Source organism: Monodelphis domestica, chromosome 4, assembly GCF_027887165.1.
Source record: "Monodelphis domestica isolate mMonDom1 chromosome 4, mMonDom1.pri, whole genome shotgun sequence".
Lineage (NCBI taxonomy): Eukaryota > Metazoa > Chordata > Mammalia > Didelphimorphia > Didelphidae > Monodelphis > Monodelphis domestica.
In genome coordinates this window covers 353341989-353356723 of record NC_077230.1, presented here as the reverse complement: position 1 = coordinate 353356723, position 14735 = coordinate 353341989, and the positions used below count along the sequence as shown (strand labels likewise).

The 14735-nt window shown below is 35.9% G+C and overlaps 1 protein-coding gene across 1 annotated transcript; it reads left to right on the top strand.

Moving 5' to 3' along the window:
- The first annotated feature begins 11671 nt into the window (after window positions 1–11671).
- LOC100618486 (olfactory receptor 51V1-like) lies at window positions 11672–14269 on the top strand. Its single transcript, XM_007491172.2, has one exon. The coding sequence runs from the start codon at window positions 13175–13177 to the stop codon at window positions 14135–14137; it is 963 nt and encodes a 320-aa protein (XP_007491234.2). The 5' UTR covers window positions 11672–13174; the 3' UTR covers window positions 14138–14269.
- Window positions 14270–14735: the final 466 nt, after the last annotated feature.

The following is a 14735-nucleotide window of genomic DNA, read 5'->3' as shown; positions in this document are numbered from 1 at the left end:
ATTGGGATCTTGAATTCTATCTTATCCAACAGGATAAGAGAGAAGGGAAAATTAAGGAGGGGGAAATGGAAGGGAGTAAATAAAATAAATAAAAATAAAAGTGGAGGGAAGGAGAGGGGGGAGGGCAAGAGAACAAAAAGGGAGGGGCTAGAAAGGGAAGCATATCAAGGGAGGAGACTAGGGGGACTGATCTAAAGCAAATCACTGCTCTAAAAGGTTATAGCTAAAGAAGAAAGGTCAGAATGAGAGGAGGATATCAAAATGCCAGGGAATCCACAAGTGACAATCATAATTTTGAATGTGAATGGGATGAACTCACCCATAAAACATAGACAAATAGCAGAATGGATTAGAATCCAAAACCCTACCATATGTTGTCTTCAAGAAACACACATGAGGTGGGTGATACTCACAAGGTCATCATTAAAGGATGGAGTAAGACCTTTTGGGCCTCAACAGATAGAAAGAAGGCAGGAGTTGCAATCATGATATCTGACAAAGCCAAAGCAAAAATAGACCTGAATAAAAGGGATAGGGAAGGTAAATATATTCTGTTAAAAGGGAGTATAGACAACAAGGAAATATCACTAATCAACATGTATGTACCAAATGGTATAGCACCCAAATTTCTAATGGAGAAACTAGGAGAATTGAAGGAGGAAATAGACAGTAAAACCATATTAGTGGGAGACTTGAACCAACCACTATCAAATTTAGATAAATCAAATCCAAAAAATAAATGAGAAAGAGGTAAAAGATATGAATGAAATCTTAGAAAAATTGGAGTTAATAGACATATGGAGAAAAATACGTAGGGACAAAAAGGAATACACTTTCTTATCAGCACCACATGGCACACTCACAAAGATTGATCATACACTAGGTCACAGAAACATGGCATACAAATGTAGAAAAGGAGAAATAATAAATACAACCTTTTCAAATCATACGGCAATAAAAATAATGATCAGTAGGGCCACAGGGAGAGCCAAATCTAAAATTAATTGAAATTAAATAATATGATACTCCAAAATTGGTTAGTTAGAGAACAAATCATAGAAACAATTAATAATTTCATTGAAGAAAATGACAATGGTGAGACATCATTTCCAACCTTATGGGATGCAGCCAAAGCACTACTCAGAGGAAAATTCATATTCCTGAGTTCATATATTAACAAATTAAGGAGGGCTGAGATCAATGAATTGGAAATGCAAATTAAAAAAAAAAAACTTGAAAGAGAACAAATTGAAAACCCCCAGAAGAAAGCCATACTAGAGATCCTAAAAATTAAGGGAGAAATGAATAAAATTGAAAGTGACAGAATTATTGATCTAATAAATAAGACTATATGATGGTACTTTGAAAAAACAAACAAAGCAGACAAAGTACTGGTCAATCTAATTTAAAAAAGAAAAGAAGAAAAGCAAATTAATAGCATCAAAGATGAACAGGAGAACCTTACCTCCAATGAAGAGGAAATTAAGGTAATCATTTAAAACTATTTTGCCCAATTTTATGGCAATAAATATACCAATCTAGGCAATATGGAATAATATTTACAAAAATATAAATTGCCTAGATTAACAGAAGAAGAAATAGAATTCTTAAAAAAATCCCATATCAGAAAAAGAAATCCACCAGGCAATCAAAGAACTCCCTAAGAAAAAATTGCCAGGGCCTGATGGATTCACAGGTGCATTCTACCAAACAACCAAAGAATAGCTAATCCCAAAACTATATAAACTATTTGACATAATAAGCAAAGAAGGAGTTCTACCAAATTCCTTCTATGACAGAAACATGGTACTCATTCCAAAGTCAGGCAGGTAAAAAATGGAGAAAAAAAACTATAGACCAATCTCCCTAATGAATATCGATGCAAAAATTTTAAATAGGATACTAGCAAAAAGACTCCAGCAAGTGATCAGGAGGGTCATTCACTATGTTTAAGTAGGATTATATTAGAAATGCAGGGCTGGTTCAACATTAGGAAAACCATCCACATAATTGACCATGTCAACAAGCAAACCAACAAAAATCATATGATTATCTGAATAGATGCAGAAAAAGCCTTTGATACAATACAAAACCCATTCCTATTAAAAACACTAAAAAGCATAGAAATATAAGGGTTGTTCCTAAAAATAATAAACAATATATACCTTAAACCATCAGCTTACATCATCTGCAATGGAGATAAACTAGAAGCATTCCCAATAAGATCAGGAATGAAACAAGGATGCCCATTATCACCTCTACTATTTAACATTTTACTAGAAACACTAGTAGTAGCAATTAGAGAAGAAAAAGAAATTGAAGGCATTAAAATAGGCAATGAGTAGACCAAGTTATCACTCTTTGTGGATGCTATGATGGTCTACGTAAGGAATCCTAGAGAATCATCCAAAATACTAGGCCAAATAATCAACAACTTTAGCAAAGTTGCAGGATACAAAATAAACCCACATAAATCATTAGCATTTCTATATATTTCCAACACAGCTCAGCAGCAAGAATTAGAAAGAGTAATCATATTCAAAATCACCTTAGACAAAATAAAATACTCAGGAATCTATCTCCTGAGACAAACACAGGAACTATATGAACACAATTACAAAATATTCTCCACACAACTAAAACTAGATTTGAGCAATTGGAAAAACATTAACTGCTCATGGGTAGGATGAGCCAATATAATAAAAATGACCATCCTACCCAAACATATTTATCTATTTAGTGCTATGACATTGAACTTCCAAAAAAATTTTTTTACTGATTTAGAAAAAAAAATAACAAAGTTCATTTGGAAGAGCAAAGGATCAAGGATATCCAGGGAAATAATGAAAAAAAAAATACAAAAATACAAAGAAAGGTGGCCTTGCAATCCCAGAACTCAAACTCTATTATAAATCAGTGGTCATCAAAACAATTTGGTACTGGCTAAAACACAGAAAGGAGGATCAGTGGCATTGACTTGGGTTAACTGACCTCAGCAAGACACTATATGACAAACCCAAAGACCCCAGGTTCTGGAACAAAAACACACTATTTGACAAAAACTGCTGGGGAAACTGGACGACAGTGTGGGAGAGATTAGGTTTGGAACAATACCTCACACCCTACACCAAGATAAACTCAGAATGGGTGAATAACTTGAACATAAAGAAGGAAACTATAAGTAAACTAGGTGAACACAGAATAGGATACATGTCAGACCTGTGGGATTGGAAAGACTTTAAAACCAAGCAAGACATAGAAAGAGTCACAAAATATAAAATAAATAATTTTGATTACATCAAATTAAAACATTTTTGTACAAAAAAACCAATGTAACCAAAATTAAAAGGGAAGCAAAAATTGGGAAATAATCTTCATAAAAAAACCTCTCACTAAGGTCTAATTACTCAAATTTATAAAGAGCTAAATCAATTGTACAAAAAATCAAGGCATTCTCCAATTGAGAAGTGGGCAAGGGACATGAACAGGAAGTTTTCAGCCAAAGAAACCAAAACTATTAATAAGCACATAAAAAGTGCTTTAAATCTCTTATAATCAGGGAGATTCAAATCAAAACAACTCTGAGGTATCACCTCACACCTAGAAGATTGGCTAACATGGCAGCAAAGGAAATTTATGAATGCTGGAGGGGATGTGGCAAAGTAGGGACATTAATTCATTGCTGGTGGAGTTGTAAATTGATCGAACCATTCTGGAGGACAATTTGGAACTATGCCCAAAGGGCGATAAAAGATTGTCTGCCCTTTGATCCAGCCATAGCACTGCTGGGTTTTTACCCCAAAGAGATAATAACAAAAAAGACATGTACAAGATTATTCATAGTGGTGCTCTTTGTGGTGGCCAAAAATTAGAAAATGAGGGCATGACCTTCAATTGGGGAATGGCTGAACAAATTGTGGTATATGTTGGTGATGGAATACTATTGTGCTAAAAGGAATAATAAAGTGGAGGAATTCCATGGAGACTGGAACAACTTCCAGAAAGTGATACAGAGCCAAAGGAGTAGAAGCAGGAAAACATTGTACACAGAGACTAAAACACTGTGGTACAAGCGAATGTAATGGACTTCTCCAATAGTGTCAATACAATGTCCCTGAGCATTCTGTGGGGATCTAGGAGAAATAAACAGTATCCACAAGCAGAGGATGAATTGTGGGCATAAAAACACCAAAGAAAACCAATTGCTTGACTACAGGGGTGGAGGGGACTTGATTGAGGAGAGACTCTAACTGAACACCCTAACACAAATAACAAAAACATGGAAATGGGTTTGAATCAAGGACACATGTGATACCCAGTGGAACCACGTATCGGCTATGGGAGGGGTTTTGGGAAGGGGGGGAGGAAAAGAAAATTATCTTTGTTTCCAAGGAATAATGTTTGAAAATGACCAAATAAAAATGTTTTAAAAAATAAAAAATAATGAGAGTAGGGAAAAAAGTGATAAATGTTGGAGGGGTGTGATCAAATTGGGACACTAATACTTTTACAGTTTTACTGGAATTGTGAATTGGTTCAACTATTCTGGAAGGCAATTTGGAACTATGCATCCATACCACTGCTTGGTTTGTACCTCAAAGAGACAATAAGGAAAAAGACTTGTACAAAAATATTTATAGCTGCACTCTTTGTGGTGACAAAAAAAAAAAAAAACACCAGAAAATGAGTGGGTGTCCATTGATTGGGGAATGACTAAATAAATTGTGGTATCTGAAGGTGATAGAATATTATAGGTTAAAAGGAATTTACTGGAGGAATTCCATGTGAACTGTGAAGACCTATAGGAATTGATGAAGAGGAAAAGGAGCAGAACCAGGAGAACATTGTACACAGAGACTGATACATTGTGGTAGAGACAATTGTAATAGACTTTTCTATCAATAGCAATGGAATGATCCAGGAAAGTCAAAGGAAGTTATGAGAAAGAAAGCTATCTACATCCAGAGAAAGAAATGTGGGAACAGAAACGCAGAATAAAAACATATTGTGAGAATAGAGAGGGAAGCAAAGAGATAACAGGATGCAAAGCAAAAGATCTTGTGTGTATCAGAGAAAAAGGGTACCAAAAGAATGTGAGAACAGAATAAACGGAGGACTTGAAGCTAAAGCTGGGAACTTCCTGTTGTATTTGGAAGTTGTAGAGTGGACTTCTGGGAAGTTAACTGCCTGCCCTGGAAGGAGAGATTGAGCAGTCTGAGAAGTTTTCCAGCTTCTGGACTGATTTCTCCCTTTTTTTCTGTTTTGTTCCTGATGTTGATTTTAAACTACCTGTGTGAATCTGAGAAGAAAATCAGCCTGAAACTAAAACTGTGACATGTCTATACCCCAGCAACCCTGCAGGCATTTGCCTGTAGGCTATGGTGACCCAACTACTTGATCATCTCCCTTATCCAGTAGAACTGGATTCACCTTTACCAAGACTATTTTAGAGTGGATTTAGATAGTGAGCCTAGAACAGGAAATTGGGTGGCTCCATGTATTGAGAGTCAAGCCTAGAGGTGGCAGGTACTAGGTTCAAATCTGGCCTCAGACACTTCCAAGCTGTGTGAACCTGGGCAAGTCACCCCCATTGCCTAGTCTCTTCTATCTTGGAACCAATACACAATATTAGAACAGAGAGGTCAGGATGATAATTAGTGTTCAAGAGCAGAAGATAGATCCCTGTGGATCTCTTAGTTTGGAGAGGGAGCATAGATCTCCTAGCTTAGGGAAATTCCTCAGTTTCCTATCCCAGTCCTTGTATATATATATAATTAAAACTTTTGGTGTTATATAATGTAGTCAGATTGTTTTGTGAAAGATTGAAAGATCCAGGACTGAGAGCCACCATTTTACTCTTTGAGACTAGATAGACAGAGACAATAGCTTTTTAACTTAACTAACCTTTTAAGTGGTGAAACTCACATCTTTCAATATGATCAATCATGTGGTTTGATGAGGATATGATTAGGGTTTCAATGTTAAAAGATCACTCTACTACAAATATGAATAACATGGAAATAGGTTATGAACAATGATACATTTATAACCTAGTAGAATTCCTCATCAGTTCAGGAAGGGTAGAGGGAAGATGGGGAGGAAAAAAACATAAATCATGTAACCATGGAAAAATATTCTAAATTAAAATATATGTAGATATATATGTATATATCACAAAAAGGAAAGAATATTAAAAAGATATACATGGTGATCAGTGGACAAAATCACAAATGTCTCAGATGATTATATTTAAATAGACAAGTATTAAATTTATCTGTGGTTGGACTTGAATATTTAAATTGTTGGTCACTAAATTCCAAAATGAATTACTAAAGTAAAATGTAATTTATGGTAGTTTTATTAACAATAGAGTGAAGATATTAAGGAAAGAGAGAGAGAGAGAGAGGAAACTCCAGCTTCCTCTAAACAAGGGAGAAATTCTAAGGCCCTAATCAGGGAAAAGAGTCTCAAGATGATGGGCCTTTCTCATCAGGGTCACTAAGGCAGCCTTTCACTCACCAACTGTGACTGTCTAAAAGGAAAGCAGTCTGAGTTCTCCTGCACAAGCTCCTCCAGGGGTTCAGTTCCATAGCCAAGTCCAAGTGTCCATCTTCCAGTCTCTCCTCAAGTGTCTGTCTTCCCTCCAGCTCTGAGTGACTGATTCTTCACTCCAAGCTCGGGTGACTGACTGTCCTCTTCAGTCTTTGTTTCCTCTATTTAAAGACCTTTTTATCTTGTGTCAGGTCCCCTAAATTTCACATCTACCAATTACAGCAGACACTCCTTTCCAGGACTGCCCACTCTTCCACATGTGGGTCACAGACCTCCCACTCAATACATTAAATGGGTGTTTACACCTTTTTGTGGTTAGTTATACCTTTCGTAGTTAGTTAATACCTTTTTGTAGTTAAAATGGGTAGATCTATTTCAAATACTGAGTTACCACTTTTGGGGATTAAAATCTAAAAATAGATTATGGATTACAATTCAATCTTCCCGATAAAGGAAGAACTAAGTACCTTCATTGTTACAATCAGGGGATTACAATTTAATCTTCACAGTAAAGGAAGTGTTGTGTATCTTCATAGTTACAATCAGGAGATAGCTAAATCCAATCTTCACACAGGAATAAGTTTTTTTTTTTTAAACCCTTACCTCTTGGAATCAATACTGTGTATTGGTTCCAAGGCAGAAGAGTGGTAATTGATAGGCAATGGGGGTTAATTGACTTGCCCAAGGTCACACAGCTGAGAAGTGTCTAAAGCCAGATTTGAACCTAGGACCTCCCATCTCTAGGCCTGGTTCTCAATCCACTGAGCTACCCAGCTACTCCCCAAGGAATAATCTTTGATGTGGAAATAGTTGCTGGATCAATTTTTTGTGTGCACTTAGAATAATGACTTATTAGAACAAAAGTCAATTTAAAGGAAAAGTAATGGAAAATAAAACTGGGGGAATAGAGTGGTTAGAGATTGGCCTTGGGTTTTTTCTTGTACTTAACAAAAGAATAAAAAAGTTGAAGAGTGTCATCAGTGTTTCACAGTTGTATTTCAGTGAGAGTACAATCTCCCATCACAAGGGACCTCTGAGGTCTCTTAAGTGAAGAACTTTAAATTGTTGCCTGACGCAGATCCCTGGAATCATATGTTCCTTGGGAATTATCTAATTTCACTGAGCAACAGGAGATTCTTGGAAATGTGCTGTCTGTGGTAGTTTACAACACTGGAAGAAACCTAACTAGGCTGTGAGAAATTCTGAATTTGAGTGAGTCTTTGAAAGGTAAGGAGGAGACAAGGATGGTGGAAAGTTGAGGTCAGACATGGAAAATTAATCTAGAAGTCTTCAGTTAGGATTAGGGATGTAGGAAATATTACAGAGAGATCTCAGCTTACGGATGCTTGAAAGTTTTTGTTATGATTTTTTAAAAGGTCTTACATGGAGGCAATTAGGATGCTCATTAAGTTCAGGGAAAGATAAGCCAGTTAGTCTGTGGTTCAAATTGAAGATCCTTAGTCTTTCCTGCCATATCAAGCACAACAACTTGCCTCTCACAGAAAGCCACTCTTTACCTTAGAATTCCTGTCTCCATTAATCTAGGCTTAAATACTTCCCAAACACATGGCACCACCAGTTTCTCACATACTTTGAGGGAAACTATAAAGAATTCTTTCTGAGAATTCATAAAATTAATAGATTTAAAAGACATTAAATATCTCCAAAATAAATAACCTCATTTTTTCAAGGAGAAAATTGAGAACTAGAGAGGTTGTGACTTATTCAAGGTAACAAAATAGCAAAAAACAAAACAGCATTCAGACTCAGACCTTCTGACAGTAAGTATAGTACTCTTTCCACTCCATCTTCTTGGACATTACAATCAAACTCCAGAAACAACTTAGGGAGACAATTTAGTGAAAAAATATTGTACTAAATCTAAGGCAGAAGAGAAAATTATTACACCTCCAGGACAAAGGGTCCCAGTGAACAAAAGGGACTATTTCTACCATCATAGTCTGATCTTAAAAAACTGTCTCTTGATGTTCATTTTCCCTCCCATTAAACATTTTATTCTTCAAAGCAATGACTGGTTCTACTCTCACCCATCCCTTATTCCCAGGATACTAGCTGTCACTCTCTTTTCATTTTACTTCCTTTCCTATACAACACATTTCTTAGTTGAAGATTTCCCTTCTGCATATTAATAATTTGTTATTATTGTCAGTTGTTCAGCTGTGTCTGATTCCTCATGATTGCAGGGACCATATCATTTGGTCCATGGGAATTTATTGGCAAATATAGGAAAGGTTTGCCCTTTCCTTTTCCAATAGAAAATCTTTTAGCAGAACTCTCCTCTATTATTCATTCATTTTGGATATTCCTGTAACAACATAGCTTATATTTTTGTTGAGCTATGGAAGTACCTCAGCCACAACAAGGCAATAACTCAGGAAGGATACTAATGGTTTTCTTCTCTTAAGTTGTACATCCCATCCTGAAAAGTTTGATGGCACAAATATATCCATTATGATTCAACTATCCTGTACAAACTATTTAAAGTTCTACTCCTTTCCTCAAAATAACTATAAGGATAATGAAATAACTGGCATCAACGTATCCTTTGAGATATGGAAAGTGTTGTACATGTTACCCTATTTGATCTTACAATTACTGTGTGTAGTTGGTGGTATTCCTCTCCCCCATTTTATGGTTGAAGAAATCAAGGCAGTGGGAGCTTAAATGCATTATCTAGAATCATATTATTAGTAAATGTTTAATGTATGATTCAAATCCAGATCTTTTCTAATCCAAGCCCCACATTTCATCCACTGTGCCACAAGTTTATCCTTTTGTAAGCAACACCACATTGTAGATTCTAAAATTGAGTAATCACTATAGATTTGTAGGAGAGGACATATGACATTCTATTAATAGTGCATTATTTCTCCACTACTTTAATAGATATGTGGTTTCAATGAAAAGCATAGCTTTAAAATTTGCTTATGGTTGGTTTTCTTTTCCATTTTTTCCTAAACTTCTCACATTATTAGTAGACCATCAGATAAATAGTCTAGGTAGTTCCTTGTTCTGAAGTGAACAAAGTAAAAAGAAATAATAATTACTGTTGTAATCAAAAGATTTATGTTCAATTAGTATATCTGACCCTACCTAGTTGGGTCTGTTGCTTGGAGATGATTATTGCATAGAAAAAGCTTGTTAAGAAATAAAGTGCTAAATAGATGTTATTATTATTGTTATTATAGGTCAGATTTTGTGCTTTAAGAAACCTTTGCTAGACTTATAACCTCCTTATTTTATAACCATGCCTATAAATGCTTTCTCTTTTCTATTTTGTCTCCTGGATTCTTCATTTTCCTTTAATTCTCATCTAAATCTTGACAAAAATCCTCTTAATTATCCTTATTCTTATTCCATTCCATCTGATATGACATAAACCACCATTTGTTCTGTATGTAAATTGTTTGAAATGATGGTCATTTTCATGTTATCTCCACATGAAATGAGCTCCTTGATATCAGGTACTTTTTTTCCTTTTTTTTCTAGCTTCACAGTTTAGCATATACAAAATGCTTAGTAAATCATTATTTATTTATTGGCAACTTTATTTTAGATAATAAGAAAAGGTCTAAGAGACCAAGTAATGTGCCTATTGTCACATTAAATAGCAGAGCTGAAATCTGAACCAAGTTACCCTGAACTGTTTAGAAACATCTGTAGTATCACACTTTCTCCAAACCCTCTGAGAACTCAAAATACTCTGAGTAGGATATGTTTTCCTGGGTATATATGTTCAATTATAGAGAAGAAAGGGCCAGAAATGGGAAGAGGATTCTCCAAAAAATATTTTAGGTAAACAGATAACTAATCTTTGAATAAATATGATGGGATCTGAGCCTTTAATAACAAAGGCAATCAAGGAAATAGGTAGTGTCATGGTAAAAGCCTTTCCTCTGAAGAGCCATTCCCCCATAAATAAGGGAGCCAAAGAAATAAACATATATATTTTCAAAGATTGACACAACATAAAAATCAGCTATGTGGTAGAATGGATAGAGTGCTGGGCTTGAATTCAGGAACACCAGATTTCTAAATCAGTTTCAGGCACTTACTAGCTCTTTGGTCCAAGGTAAGTCACCATAAATCTTTTTGCCTCAGTTTTTTCATCTACTAAAGATATTAATAGCACCTAATTAACAGGGTTGTCAAGAAGTCAAAATTAAGGACAAAGTTATAAAGTGCTAAACACACATATGGATACAAAATTTAAAGAAAGCTAATACTCAAAAAATAGGAGGTATTGGGATGGAAGAATTATTGAGCAGAGGATCAAAAAAACAACCTAATGTAAGAAGTGCCAGTATGATCTGAGATTAGAAGAAAATGCAGGACATCAAAAAGTAGAGGAAAAAAGGAAGGTAATTTCACACATTGAGGTCAGCCTGTATAAAGGCATATAAGCAGAAGGAATATCATAGGTAAGGTATAATAAATGGACTATATAGTTTTGGATACAGAGTGTATGAAGAAGACTATAAGAAGTCAGTAGTGTAGGTGGAAAATGATTATGAAGAATTTTGAAAGACTTGAAGAGTCTATTTGAACTTAGAGGAAAGAGGTCCTTGAGTAGGTAATGATACAAAGTGATATTTCTTTTAGGGATATTGTTTTGACAGTTTTGCTGAGTATGGGTAGAAAAGGGAAGGAATAGAGGCAGTATGACTAATTAGGAAGATCTTTCAAGAGTCTACTCATATATGAAGAAAGGAAAGTGTGAGTTGAGGGAAGAGAATGAAAAAACAAAGAAAAAAGACATGAAACCAACAGACCTGGGCAACTGATCAAATGTGGAAAGGAAAGGAAATCTTTGCTTGATGGCTTTATCTCTATAACCCCATTCTGACTAGTCCTACAATGACAGACAGAAAATATTTTGCTTTTTTTTCCCTTTCCTATTTATAACCTTATCTTCTACTGAAATTATGAAGATGTAAATTTCTGCTCATTGGGAAAAGAGTTTAGTTTTAGTTTACAAATAGCTGAAAGAATTATTTCAAGTACGAAACTTCATTTATCTTCCCTACCATTTCAATTTTTCTGATTGAAGTTTTTTTTTTCCTTTTTGGCTGGCTGCATTTTTTCCTTAGAAATATATTATAGTAGTAGAATCTACAAACAATATTGAGAAGCTTGTATAGAGCATAAGGGAGAAAAACATAATGATTTTTATTGCTCATGTGTGTTAGTCCATAACCACTGAACCAAGGAGAATACTTTCTAGTTTCCTTCATTCACCTGGATTTCTTCTAAGTGACTATGTATTGAATTGATATTTGGTGACCTGTTAGTGATGGTCACTATAAGGACAAGAAAAGACAACACTAATATCTGATTAAAGAATTCCCTCCTGGGAATTCATTTGGTCATCATGCAGCTCTTGGATTTGAGCATTGGATCATAGTGTATAACCATCATGATACCAGAATAACTGTCACAGACACAGGTATCTTCTTTAGGAGTTTATACTACTAGAAGGTTGAAGGAATAAAGGAAGGGAAATAATAGGAAATAAAGGGAAAAAATAGAGGAGGATAAAAGGACAGAGAGACAGAGAGACTGAGAGATGGAGAGACAGTCAGACAGAGAGATGGAGACAGAGAGAGAGAAAGAGAGATAGAGATGGAGAGGCAGAGACAATAACAGCATGAGAGAGAGAGAGAGAGAGAGAGAGAGAGAGAGAGAGAGAGAGAGAGAGAGAGAGAGAGAGAGAGAGAGAGAGAGAGAGAGAGAGAGAGAGAGAATCTGCCATAGGACTACTGGCTAAATTTAATAGATTGCAGAGCTATCTCTAATAATATTTCAGTGATCAGTTTCAGGGACTAATAATTTGCCAAAAAACATGGCGAGGCTGATTCTAACCCCACCCTTAGTAATTTCCTTATTCAAGGAGTCACAGAACTCCCTGTATTATGGAGAATTCAAACAAAGGAATAAGGTCTTTTTTCCACTCAAATCCCAATGTTACTCACCTGGATCTTGCCATATAAACTGACACTATTTAGGTCAATCCTGACTCTAAGGGAGAGTGTCAGAGATCCCATTTCTAATACTCTAATTTTTGTGCCAGTACAGAGGCACTTTCCAGATAAAATGCATGGATTTCTTGAGATGTACTGCAGAAGAAATCCCTCACATTATTTACAACTATCTTCATCTTCTGGATAAATGTTTGGGATTAACATAACCTGGATTTCTTGAGTTAAGTATTAAACAAATCCAGTCTCTAAGCAACAGGTTTATTTTGTCAGCCACATTGGGCTAGGTTTCAATAATGCAGCAATGTTTTCCCAAAACCCTTTATGTTTGATAATATTTATGATGAAAACAGGTGGCTTCCTTTTGCTCATATCTACTGTTTAGGAACAATATGGATCATAGAGTGAACTCAGGAATTAAAAATAGCAAGGGAAGATGAAAGGTGGGCTATGAATATAGATGAAAAGAAAATGTATGGGTAAACGCAAAAATGGTTAAAAAACAAACATCAAAGTACAACAAAATACATTTTGAATTCTTTGTGACAACTGCTTTTGTGTCTATCTTTTTCTTAAAGAAGTGAGTGGTGTGGAATGGGATTGTGGCTCTACACAGAAGTTCCATGGCAGACATCAATTCCAGTAGTTCTCTGTCCACTATATTCTATCTCACTGGAATTCCTGGATATGAGGCACTATACCACTGGATCTCCATCCCTTTCTTCATTCTCTACATGATTGGAATAATGGGAAACTGTACCATCCTTCATATTGTCCGGACTGACCCAAGCCTCCATGAACCCATGTATTATTTCTTGGCCATGCTCTCCCTCACTGATATGGGCATGTCCCTTCCCACACTTGTATCTGTCTTCAGAGTGTTGTGGTCCATCTCCAATGAGATTGAATTCAACACATGTGTAATACAGATGTTTTTTATTCATACTTTCTCCTTAACAGAATCTGCAGTGCTCCTAGCAATGGCCTTTGACCGCTATGTAGCCATCTGTCATCCCCTGAGGTATTCCACCATCCTCACCCCAAAGCGCATCATTAAGATTGGAATAACAGCTTTTTTGAGGAGCTCTCTCACCAGTACTCCACCATTGGTCAGTCTTGCATACTTTCCTTACTGCCATTCTCATGTTCTCTCTCACTCTTACTGCCTACATCAGGATATGATTCGCTTGGCTTGTGCTGACACTAAATTTAATGTCATCTATGGAGTGGTTGTGATCATTATTCTTCTCTGGGGATTTGATGCCTTGGGCATTCTGATTTCTTACATCTTCATTCTCCGTTCTGTACTGAGTATTGCATCCCAGAAGGAAAGACTCAAGGCTCTCAACACATGTGCCTCCCACATCTGTGCTGTTCTCATCCTTTATGTGCCCATGATTGGTCTATCTGTTGTTCACCGTTTTGCAAAACACACCTCTCCCCTTGTCCATATTTTCATGGCTCATATCTACTTGTTGGTGCCCCCCATACTCAACCCTATCATTTACAGTGTGAAGACCAAACAGATTCGGGTAGGGATCATTCGTCTACTTCTCCCTAAGAAAATCCACTCTACCTGGGGGTAGGTTGTGCCAAAAAATAATCTCCATCACACAAGACTCAGGACTTAAATTGTATGCGATCATTTTCATTCTAGCAAGGAAAAGGATCTTCTAGCTAGGGGAAGAGAAAAAAATGGAAGAGGGAGGGAATATTGTACACTACAACATTGAAACATCTCATTGTATTCATTTGTAATGTAGGCCCTTTAAGGGAATGAGGCTTACAAAATCAAGGTGATCCATCCAAGCATTATTAAGGGATTATATTTAAGGGGAGACCTCTGTAGTTAGACCTTGTCATAGAAAGCAAGCAGAAGTACATACTATGCCCTAAGTCCACAAAGGGGCTTTGTTCTTCAACTATCTCTTTGTTTTACTGAAACTCTTTAAGGAGGGAATGGAATAATGTATGCAGCATTTTATGTTCACTTATATGTAAGCTTATATGTTCATTTATATGTAGGTTATATAGGTAAATGTATAGCTTTACTAAAATCAGGATGTGTAAAGGATTAGCCAAAATGGAGTTGACTGCTAGCCACTATCCTTCTTGGTTTATTGAGAATATTTATATTTCTTGCTCCTAACTACAATCATCATCTATTTAATGCATAAAGAACTA

What these genes read in the sequence shown, in the direction of transcription:
- LOC100618486 (XM_007491172.2), top strand. Translation starts at nt 13,175, where the DNA reads ATGGCAGACATCAATTCCAGTAGTTCTCTGTCCACTATATTCTATCTC.